The sequence below is a fragment of the Chenopodium album genome, chromosome 16 (assembly GCF_948465745.1).
Source record: "Chenopodium album chromosome 16, dcCheAlbu1.1, whole genome shotgun sequence".
Taxonomy (NCBI): Eukaryota; Viridiplantae; Streptophyta; class Magnoliopsida; order Caryophyllales; family Amaranthaceae; genus Chenopodium; species Chenopodium album.
The window spans coordinates 17,952,777-17,965,069 of NC_137849.1; the positions used below are offsets into that span (position 1 = coordinate 17,952,777).

The 12,293-nt window shown below is 34.0% G+C and overlaps 1 protein-coding gene across 2 annotated transcripts in view; it reads left to right on the plus strand.

Annotated features, from left to right (window-relative positions):
- LOC145586275 (protein FORGETTER 1-like) overlaps positions 1-12,293 on the plus strand; it is a 34,533-nt gene that overhangs the window by 11,583 nt on the left and 10,657 nt on the right. The window contains exons 8-20 of one of the 2 annotated variants that reach the window (XM_081643062.1): positions 127-259; positions 584-644; positions 717-798; positions 3,471-3,599; positions 3,706-3,849; positions 3,934-4,033; positions 4,131-4,265; positions 6,068-6,138; positions 6,213-6,382; positions 6,517-6,610; positions 6,919-7,016; positions 8,183-8,318; positions 8,517-8,623. In XM_081643062.1, coding sequence (XP_081499188.1) covers positions 127-259; positions 584-644; positions 717-798; positions 3,471-3,599; positions 3,706-3,849; positions 3,934-4,033; positions 4,131-4,265; positions 6,068-6,138; positions 6,213-6,382; positions 6,517-6,610; positions 6,919-7,016; positions 8,183-8,318; positions 8,517-8,623 — 1,460 coding nt within the window. The remainder of the gene's footprint in view (positions 1-126; positions 260-583; positions 645-716; positions 799-3,470; positions 3,600-3,705; positions 3,850-3,933; positions 4,034-4,130; positions 4,266-6,067; positions 6,139-6,212; positions 6,383-6,516; positions 6,611-6,918; positions 7,017-8,182; positions 8,319-8,516; positions 8,624-12,293) is intronic. The other variant, XM_081643063.1, reaches the window with a different exon arrangement.

Here is a 12,293-nt window from a genome sequence, read left to right on the forward strand (position 1 = left end):
TAGAACTGCATAAAGTTTGTCAACGTGTTTATTGAATATGGTTTATTGGTGAGCTTTCGATTGTTTAATTCTTTTGTAATGTAGGTGGATATTTAACTATGAGTTGTTATTGTTCAAACACAACAGGATAAGCTTCCTGAAGCTCGTGTAGTTTATTGTTCTGCCACTGGTGCGTCTGAGCCACGCAATATGGGTTACATGGTTCGTCTTGGTCTGTGGGGTGCTGGTACATCTTTTTTAAATTTCAAGGATTTTTTAGGTTGGTATCCTCCAACTCTAAATTGATTCCTGTTTTTTCCTGATTATTTTGTTGTAGTTACAGTCTTTGTGCTCCATAGTATATGCTGTATGCAATTCAATGTGGATTAAACATGCTCTAAGGAGCTTAACAATGGTCAAAATCGTTTTTTCTGATAAGAATTACATCACTCAAATTTGTTTATTTTGTTTCTGAATTTAATTTTGTCATTGATGATACTGTCTTTCCTTTTTTTGTTGATCTTGTCTATGTGTCAATTATCACATTTGTTATTGTGGCTGAGCTTAATGGTATCATTTAACTTTTTATGTTGTACATGTGCAGGTGCTCTAGAGAAAGGTGGAGTTGGGGCTTTAGAACTGGTTGCCATGGACATGAAAGCAAGGTAGTGTATTTGCAACTTTGTAGTGTAGTTGTGATGTAAGTGATATTGACATTCCCTCTTTTTACCCATCAGGGGCATGTTTGTTTGTCGAACACTTAGCTATAAAGGGGCTGAGTTTGAAGTTATTGAGGCACCATTGGAACCTAAGATGATGGTATGCAAAGCTGTTATTTTATTTTAATTAACAATGTTGGTTCTAGACTTATTTGTCTCTAGTGTACTTGGATAGTACATATATTTTCTCGTTCCACCCCCTCCCCATTCTTTTCCTGTCAGTTCTTTTCTTTAGTTTCTGGGAGTTGTATGCTAACAAATGTTTGCATGGAAAGTTGAAAATAATCATGTTCTTAGCCATTTTCTGGCTTGTTCAGTACTTTTTTAAGTTCTGTAGTGTTTATTGAGTCACACGGATGTCTTACTGTAGCTAATACAATTTTAAATTATCCACGTTAGTGCTGTTATAACTTCTAGCAGATGCCTTTGCTATGAAGCATCTCATAACCTGGGGTTTGCTTCCCTAATCTTCTGCATTTCTGTTACTTCTGAATTATTGACCTCTGGCAATTTGTTTATCAAGTGTATAATAATCTATAAAGGCATATCCTTGGCCACCCAAATTGATTTCTTGCTCTCTTTTTTCAAATTGTAAGAGTGCAAGTCGTACATATGCATTATAAATGTCAGTCATTTGCTGTAAACAATTCTGCAAATAAGTTTAATGTACAGAACATCTGACTTAGTATTTCTGATTTAACAAAGCAAATAAATAAAGATGATAGCTGGATGCTTTGATTGATAATGGCGGAAAGCTTACAAAGGTAGTAGATCTAGCCTACAAAATCTCGTGTTAGCAACTTGTGGCTACTACTCTCCATTTTCAATAATCCAATTCATGCCTACCTCTTCCTTTCCCCCTCTCTATTTATACTAAGCTTAAGACTACTAACCTGATAATACTAGACAACCAATAATGCCCCTCCTTATGCTAGTCTATTACATAAGTATGCTATAAACTTTATGCTTAGCGCCTGTCTTCCAGCAAGCTTTATTAGCGAACTTTTCTCCCTGTCAAAATCCCTGGACTGGTGTATCACATTGGAGCAACTGCAGAATTCTGTGCCAAATAGCAGCACTAAAAAAGCAACTGAAAAATAGGTGCTGTACAGGTTTTGCTCGCACACCACATAAAGAACATACGCTAAAGCACTTATCTTTTCTGCTTATGCTTTTGGTAATTACTCCCTACATATTTTTTTTAATTTCTACAGTCTGACTATTGTACTATTCACGTACAATACTTTGACTAATGTTTATGCTATATATATAAGATCAAACAGTCATATAGATACTTGTTGAATTTTCTCAATATTTTGAAATATCAACTTTATATAACTTATGCTTACTGCTAATTAAAGATATTATTGGTCAAAGTTCCGTGTAGACAAATAAGCCGGTCAGACCGGGGCATTTTAAAAAATAGAGGGAGTATATTGTTATTTGTTTGCCAAATAATAATGTCGACATGACACTACATATGATTAAGCTATGAATCAGAAAAAAAAGTGCTACATTTTAATGATTTTAAGAGGCATAGACTACAAGAGATTAAATGGCCATTGAAAATACTATTGCCAGTGTCGAAGTATTATCCAAGAGATTTAATGGTCGTGACAGCACTAATGACTCGTTGATTGTGGATCTTGTCGCGGTTTTTGCGTAACGAATTTGATTTCAAAATACGGTTTTTTTTTTTTTTTTTTTTTTTTTTTTTTTTTTTTTTTTATAGTAATCGGATTTACTCTGTATAATAGTGGTAAATTATTTTATTAGTTTAACTAAAGTATTATAGACATGGTCAACATCTAGTTAATGTTACATGTGGGGTGATGGGTGATTTGTAGTTGGAACATGTGATTTGGACGAGATCATGGGTTTTTAAAAAACATCGTCAATTGAAAATTCTGTTTGTTATGGCCCAACCGAAACAATGCAGCCATATTGTTGTACCATGACTTTGGTAAGAGAGTAGATAGTTTGGTGATCCAGGTAATTCTTGTGGATGAGAAAATGAGAAATAGAGGCAGCATTCTTTGATTGATTATAATTGGTAGGTAGTGGTGGCAGAAGGGAAGTTTGATTTTTCTTTTATCAAGTAAATTCGTAGGATTATGTTTTCTACAATTGGAAATCTCTACCTTATGACAATTTTGAATATCTGGGTGTAAATAGGAAATAGCTTAGAAACTATCCGATCAAATTAGTATAACACTTCTGTTAATAAATGATTTAAATCCTTTTTTGTTTGTTTATGGAAGCATGTTTATGGTTTAGAGTAGATCACACTTGTATCATCCAACATTAATTTTATTGTTGAAAATTAATTATTTATCCAAGCCTTGTAGCTTTGTTGAGCTACGGTTTCTTACTAGCAGATCAATTATTTTGATTTCCGATAGTTAAACTACAGCTATAATCTTAATATAACTGCAATCAAGTCCTTAAAAATCAACCATTGGAGATGCTGCTAGGAGTTCATGCAATCAAGAGAGAGATAAAATAGAGGAATCCATGTGATGGGGAGTGCATAAGTTATTGAATGATGGATTTATTTGTATATATCATATTAATATATTTCAAGTCTGAGTCTACTGTGCGTGTCTGTGTCTGTGTCTGTGTCTGTGTCTGTGTCTCTGTGTGTGTGTGTATTTCTTGGGTCAGTTACTCCATAACAATTGTACAGTAGCAATCTTTAGCCCTATCCATAAGGCTCCATTATTTCTTGGGATATAGATTGCCTTAATCTGCATTTGCTTTTTAATTTTGCAGGAAATGTATAAGAAGGCAGCTGAATTTTGGGCTGAATTGCGTGTTGAGCTACTTACAGCTTGTGCATTTCATGCTGAAGAGAAGCCTAATTCTAGTCAACTGTGGCGATTATATTGGGCCAGCCATCAGGTCTTGGAAGCTATCTATGCTTTTGTGGTTTGATTGCTGTTCCAAAATTCTTGTATTATAATCATATTTATATTGTGCTTATCTGGTGTATGATTGTCAACTTTAGCGATTCTTCAGACACCTGTGCATGTCAGCTAAAGTTCCTACAGTTGTAAAACTTGCTAAGAAAGCATTGAAGGAGAATAAATGCGTGGTCGTTGGCCTTCAAAGCACAGGAGAGGCACGCACTGAGGAAGCTATTTCGAAATATGTCAGTGATCGTTTATGGCATTTATTTACCTTGCTATTGATGATAATTAATCTAATTTTTCTATTTGTACTATTTCTTAAATAGGGCCTTGAACTTGATGACTTTGTTTCTGGGCCACGTGAGCTGCTACTCAAATTTGTTGAAGAAAATTATCCTTTGCCTGAAAAGCCTGAACCACTTCCAGGTCTTTTGATGTACATTGCTTTTTTTTTTTTGGTCTTTCTTTGTTTAGTAATCTTTATGTGGGGCAGTAATTTGATTCGTCAATGAATCATTTTCAGTAGATGATGAAGGTGTGAAGGAACTTCCACGAAAGAGACACTCAGCAGATCCTGATGTTTCATTCAAAGGGCGAGTGAGAAAAGCTGCCAAATGGAAGGCTGAAAGTGACGAAGATAGTTTTGGTGAATCTGAATGTGAGCTTTTAAAACCTAAACCTTAAACTGTAATGTTTTATACTCCGTCCTTTTTTTTTTCACTTTGTCAAGACTTGGGCCAAAAAAAAAAAAAATCGAGTTGGGATTTTGTCTTTTTTCTTCAATAATTAATTATGTATGGAGGAGAAACATGTGAGGATCACAGGCCAAAAAGGTTTGGGGCAAGCTCAAAGGGATGAATCGAAAATGAAATTGGTCGCATACTATGAGGGATGGAGGGAAATGGAGATGGTTACCTTGTTACTCATCAGCCCTTTTTCGTGGTTTGATCTGCTCATCATTATTCATTTCTTCTAAAAGGGAAATTTGAATGAATGATAGTATTCTGAGAAACTGTTGAGTGATTACTTTATTACCCTGTTTGATTTTTTAGACTTTTTTATGAGGGAGGTGAGGATATTTATTTGAGCTAGTAGATTACATGACGGTCAAGGTCTATGTGGTAGAGTGTGCATATTTTTACTTTTCTATTTGTTTACAGCAGCTAGATTTTTATTTTATTGTTTGTTGTGAGCTTGTGCCACCTGAATATTATATGGTGTCATTCAAAGGATCTCTAGTGTTGCAGCATTGTGGTGGGATGTGTACTATTTCACAGTGGAGAAAAAAGTTGGGTTTTGGGAAGGATTGGGTGGCAGAGGTTGAAGAAAGAAGAGAATGAGAAAGGGAAGAGAGGGGGGGGGGGGGCATTGCAGGAGCTCATAGCCCAGCCACCTGCAGTACTTTCCCGCTGTATGGCACTGCAGTGTACAACAGCCCGCAACGGAGAGAAAAGGAAAAATAGTGAGAGGAAGAGGGCAGCAGGACATTTAAGTAAATTACATAGGTTAATTATGGTTAGCATTTTTATGAAAACAAATCAATTAGGCCTCATGAATGCCATAAGCTATGGTAATAGGACATGGCTAATATCGCAAAGTGTCCGTGTCAACACGACACTTCACGGACACGGACACATGACACGTGTCCGATCCTTAACTGTGCACTCGGGCACTTCCATTTAGAGAGGAGAGGAAAAAAGAGAAGAAGCATGAAAGAAAAATATATCTTGTTCGAAAACGACCATTGATATAGAGAAGATGGAGATAAGCAGATTGCCATTTATTAGGAAAATTTTCCGAGGAATGAATTAAAAAAAAAAAAAGAATAGGGGTAGACATAATGAAAAACTTAAAGCTTTTGTAATATATAATTTATTTATATAAATTTAAGTGACGTATTGAAGTGTCCCCGTACCCGTGTCCAAATATCGGACAGAGTCCCCGTGTCCTAAAATTTTGGAACTTGCCGGATCGGACACTTGGACACGTGTCAGTGTCCGACCCCCGTTCCCAAGTCCATGTAACATAGGCCACAAGTCAGATCAAATTTTGTTTTCGGGCTGTATTTCATAAAAAATGTGTATTAAATCAGGGTAGCAAAAACAGTAGATCATTTCTCAAAGAATTTTATTTTCATCTGTCCATACTATAATAATTACCCTACTTTGTACTGGTTCCAAAAGATTCATCTTTACTTGTATCAATATTCTGTATGAACTGGGGTGATGGAAGGAATATCTGTTTAAACACCAGTACTATCTTATATGGTTGGCAAACAACTATTTGTATAGTCCTTTTGTTATTATTTGTATTTCATTCCTGGTTTAATTGAGTCTTGAGTGGACACTTTTTCGGTTAGATCTTACTCCAATTACATTTTTATCTCTTCTCTAATATTAGTGATTCGTGGGAGGAGACACTTTCAGTCAGTACTTAATTTGTCTGCTTTGTTACATGCAGCTGATAATGATAATGAATCTACTGAATCTGATGATGAGTTTCAGATCTGTGACATTTGTAATGGTGAAGAGGTGAATCACATTAAATTGTTATATATTATGCAATTTTGTGAATATTGTTTACTCATTTGGATTATTTGAAACAGGATAGAAAGAAATTACTTAAATGTGCCTGCTGTGGCAAGTTAGTACATCCTTCTTGTTTAGACCCACCTGTACCAGATGTATCTGAGGAGTGGACATGCAATTCATGCCATCAAAAAACAGAAGAATTTTTGCAAGCAAAACGTGCTTACATAGAAGAGCTCACAAAGAGGTATTTAAATTCATCCGTCTTTCCTGCTGCTGTTTTTTTTTCCTTCTGCTTCAATGGTCCTTGCATATATGTCTTCCATTTTGGCAGCCTCTCCTTATTGTAGTGTAATTTCTGTACTTTGGATATGCATTTAGGTATGAAGAAGCTGTTGAACGGAAGATAAAAATTATGGATATTATTCGCTCTTTGGATCTTCCAAACAATCCACTAGATGACATTGTTGATCAGGTAATCTCAACGTATTTCCCTTATTCTTCTTTGAGCATTTTCTTATCTCTGTTATTTTCATAATTTCATTTCCCCTTTTAGCTTTTTGTTAGTGCAACTTCCATTTTTTCCTTGGCCTAATGGCTCATAGCTTGCTATCTACTAATATATTTTGTTAAATTTTACTTCGTAGATGTTAATGTCTGTTGAAACTTAATGTATTACTATCATTATATTCTTGTTTGAAAATGAAAAAAAAAATGGTGAAAGAGCTAATATGCTTGTGCATGGGTTACCAGATTTATTTTTAACTTAATGTGAATGTGCAGCTTGGTGGACCTGATAATGTTGCAGAAATAACTGGTAGGCGGGGAATGCTTGTTCGGGCCTCATGTGGTAAAGGTGTAACCTACCAGGCACGGAATACGTAAGCTCATATAAATCTTAGTTTCATGGTAAATGTTATCCCCTTAGACACACTTATCACAGGATATGAAATGAATTGATTAAGCACAAAATATATCTTTGAAGGTGCCTTTGGATTCCTAGTTTTTATTATATTAAAAATAATCAATAAAAGACAAAATCCTATCTTTGAAAGGGTGTGTTACTCCCTATATTAGTTACAAGCGTGTTAACCGATACTTTTTTAGTCCCTCTGTCCTAAATAAAAGCCTTGTTTTCTTTATCAAAGTTGTTAGGGGTATTGTTGATTAAAGTTGAATAAAGAAGGAAGATATTGGGAATAGTTTAGGGGGTTTTGTTGATTAAAAGTGAGAAAATGGACCCCACCAAATTGAAAAATGGGGATTTTATCTACTCACAAAGGGAATATGTCTGTCTTAGTAGATCTGGCTGGATGTTTGATATGGGTTTAGATCTTGGTTTATTAATTATTGATATATCTCTTATGCTACCATTTTTGAGGAGTGTTTGGGTAGTTCGTCTTCCTCTTTGTATTGTCTTAAAATTCTGATTTTTTCCTAAATCTTTTCTTTTGTTTTATTTATTAATTTATTTGTTTATTTATTATTATTATTATTATTATTATTATTATTATTCTTATTATTATTATTATTATTATTATTATTATTATTATTATTATTATTATTATTATTATTATTATTATTATTATTATTATTATTATTATTATTATTATGTGTGTCTATTGGGGGAAATGATGAATGTCAGCCAGCTTTGGCATATGATACATTTGGTGCTTGCTGGAATTTAGGTCTCCTAACTTAATGGGTTGTTTTGTGTTGATGCTCTAGTTGAGGCCATGCTGCTACTAATTCTTAGTGAAATTAAGATTAGAATGTTCTCAAAGTAAGATTTATATATGCATATGCCCTTGCTTAAGTATGAGGCCGTGCTTACTAATTCCAAAGTTGAGGCCGTGCTTACTAATTCCATTTGCACATAGATTGTTCTCATATTTTGCTTTATAAAGAAACCTGGGTATTAGGAAAGAGGTATGCATTTTGGTGCTGAAATGCTGAAATCTATGTGCAAATGGAATTCTGCATAAAAAATTTCTGTTATTACTTTTAGGTTTGATTTAATTATTTATTTATTTATTTTTTTATCTAGGAAAGAGGTGACTATGGAAATGGTTAATATGCATGAAAAGCAGCTTTTCATGGATGGTAAAAAGTTTATTGCTATTATATCTGAAGCTGGGTCAGCAGGAGTTTCTCTGCAAGCTGATAGAAGGGCTTTAAATCAGGTAAAATAATGCAAATACATTAACTTTTTCATAGGCATCTGGGAATTACAACAGTAGTATTGCATTCCCTGTGAAGCTCATTTTAAACTCTGCAGGACTACATGATTAACTGTGTCATCTGATTTTGACTTACATCATTTCAAAAGTAAATTTGTGGATATCTTTAACACATCCTACTCAATTTCTTTTTTCTATCAGAGGAGGAGGGTTCACTTAACTTTAGAACTCCCATGGAGTGCTGACCGAGCAATTCAGCAGTTTGGCAGAACTCATCGATCAAATCAAGCCTCTGCTCCTGAATACAGGTTTTTTTTCCCTTAAATTGTCTCCTTTTGTTATGCTCCCAGTTTTTTATAAATGTTTTTTTTATAAACATTCTATTGTTTTTGAAATGAAGAACATGATTCAATATGGCTTTGGTGTTCAAGTTGTTGCATATGCTTAGAAGAAAAGGTCGGTCGTAAAAGACAGTAAGATTTTATTAATTATCAGGAAAATAGGACATGGAAATTGACAAATTTTAGTATTGCAATGTGCACTATTGCAGTTTTGCTTGATTAATTTATCATTTGTTTCATTGTCTCCCCTAAAAAATTAAGGATTCTATGTCATCTCTATCACTGATTTTCCACCAGTAATTAGTGCGTAAACTGATTCTAGTATTGGGTTTTATAACCTCCCAGTGCTCTTAGACAGATTCAAATTTATCAATTGAATACAAAAAAAGAGTTTGTCTATGGATAAATGCCCAAGCATGGTATAAAAATGCGGTTTTGGTCGCGATCGCGGGAATGGTTGCGGTGTCACGGTAACGATATTGATGGGTTGATAGTGGACGGGGTTGCGGTAGAATTTTATTTAAAAGTTATTAATCCAAGTTTTATAATTAAGGTATTTTGAATTAATTTTTATTTGGGTTTTAAGTTGAATTATTATAACCTTCAAACCAAAACCTTACGTAGTTACGTACTCTGTATTACACTATTACTCCAAAGCTTGTTTGTGTTTTATTTACCCATTGACAACAATAAAAATAAAACCAAATAATAAAAAACAAAAAAGGCCACCTGTCATTGCAAGTGACCACTGGCCCTCTACTGTCCTACCAACTTATTACTTGAATATAATAAAATAAGATAAATTAATAAAAATCCCCTACCAAACCTATTACTTCAAATCTACTTGACTATCTCGTTTCAGCTGTCCCACAATTTACTTTCACTCTTCTTTTGGTTTAGATCTAAGAACTCATCGGTTTCAATAGAGTCTCTCCATTTCTTTTCTTTTTGTCTAAAAAGTAACTCTTCTGAAAATTAAACTGAATTTGAGTCAATAGTGTTCGATGCGGATGAGATTCAGTTCATACCGGTTGTATTGGCCAGAATGTCGTCCTTTTGTAACATGTGCTAAATCGGGAAATATCGGTTTGGTAAGTTTGAAATCCATTACAAACCGGCCGGTTTGCGACGTAACGGCCGTATTTTTATACCGTGCACCCAAGTGCACGCAGACCATAAGCAGCTGGTGAATGGCCAGATAGGTATCCATTTGGGTTATGTTTTGGGGAAGAGTTCTAATCATACAATAATCTTCTTAGAACGAAAGAAATGAAAAATTGCATCCTGAGGATATGAAGCTCTTAACAAGAAGTTGAGCTTTATTCTACTTATCTTCATATGGCCACACTCTTACTATCTAACATTAACTAATGCTCTCCTCACAGCCTGTCAGTACAGCAGTCTCTAAATCCCATGTACCCTGATTATTACGTGTCGCCTTCGTTACTAGTTAACAAATGCTCTCCTCACAGCCTGTCAGTGCGCAGTCTCTAAATCCCACGTACCCTGATTATTATGTGCCACCTTGCACCCTGTTTATAGTTTCTGGATCAAATTCAGAACCCTTTGTATCCACTCTCTTGGCCCTGCATCTATTTTATGTCAGCCAGGAAAGTAGTACAATCAAGTGATTTAGGAAAGATCAAAACTAATCTTGAATGTACATGGTATGAGAGTGAGGGTATCTCTTTAGATTAATAAAAATACCTAAGAATTTTAGGCCTATGGATAGGGAATTGTTTTTTTATTGTTCGATTTAAAGAAATATGATTTATTCTTTTAAATTGAATTTTGGCACTACTTTTGAAAGAGGTTATCAGTACATTACTCACTAGGATTGCCAAAATATTATTCGAGTGATGTTCCAATGTGTCTAGAAGGTTTATGCTTTGTGTGAAGTGTGGTAGATAAGGATGATAACTTAATATGTTGTTTGTCTGTCTAATCTCTTTTATGTAATGTTAAGCAAAAAAATTTTATGATTTATTTCTGCAAAATGAATTTTAATACTTTCATGGTGTGGAATTTAATATTAAGCTATGGACTCTCCATATTGTTCTATTGTTCGTTTTAATGTATCCTTATAATTCTTGAAGAGTTTTTTCATGATAAAGCTAAATTTTGTTGGTTTATTCTTGCAACTTTGTGTAGTCTACAAATCATGTAGTGGTGAGATTAGAATTTTGATTTACTCTTTAAATAATAAGTTTGTAATTCAACTTAATTTTCAACTTACATTTTTGCAACTACTATTGGTTTGAAGTTGAAACTTCTATGTCCAACCTTAATAGAAGGGGGAAGGGGGGAAGTTTGGGTAGAGAATAGAGTTAGGCAAGTGCTTTTGTCGAGTTTGCCTTCTGTGAACGAACTGTTGGTATGAGGGATGCTGTGGGGAGAAAAAGGATAACTAGTTTGTATCTCATCTTGAACATCTATTTATTTCAGCTAAATTGTAATTTTGTTTGGCCAATTGGTTTCAAACATGTTAACTCTTGTAAGCTAAAACCATTTTTACTTATAAGGCTCACCATTAAGGACAAATTCCAAAATAGATCGTTGCAGGGCCACCATAAGAAAAAGACATAGCCGCAAACACAAGAAGCACAACAAAATAACACACACATCAGCAAAAGCTGAGTAATCACCACATATCAGAATACAAAGACTAATATAATAATTAACATTACTATATCAATTAAACAATGTAGTTCAAAACTACATTACACATTGTACTTTGAAAATAACCTTTATAAATTCAATCTCGAATAATAATACAAACCTTTACTCATTTCATCTGTCCCATAAGTGTGCCATGCTCTTTGTTTTATACCTAGTCTTGGACATGGGTAATTCGAAGACAAACCAACAAGTATAAAAACTTGAATACTCTCAATAACCAGAAAAACACCTTAAACCACCTTAAACCAGACCACATATGGGTCAATTCCCACTATAGGGGACCATAGAAAAATATAAATAAAGATTGCACCTCATTCTTAACTGATGATTATCATTCTCTTACCAATATGCCAAGGACTAAGGTAATAAACGCCGAGCCTCAAACCAAGAATAAAATAATCATTCTCAACCTTTTGATCTCATACGTCGATCAAATAACCATTCACAATGTAATAGATAATATCTCAATAATGGCACATGTTCCCAAATAACATAACAATTCGATTCAAAAACATCTCAACTCTTAGGGAAATAATACTAATAACCCAAATATAATCAAATCTTAGCCAACGTAATAATTTATTTGATATGAGTAACCCTAAAACCTCAATAAAACAATGCTCCCTATAGCAACAACATTAAAAACCCTAGAAAAATAACACAATCAATCAATTCAGCAAAAATAATACGGCAATTAGAATCATATTATACCACACACTAATCATGTATATATATAAATCATGATCATATATAATTCACAAATTATAAAATTTACACATAACAATACGGAGTACAATTAATACTAAGAATTTATAATCAAACAAATCCAAAATTCAATTAAGGTCGTGTGATTACCGTCACGGACATACAATCTGAACCTATAAGATACTCGTTTTGCTTGATGAACTTTCTTTCACATTGTATAATAAAATCTTATGAATATGATATGCTTATTCAT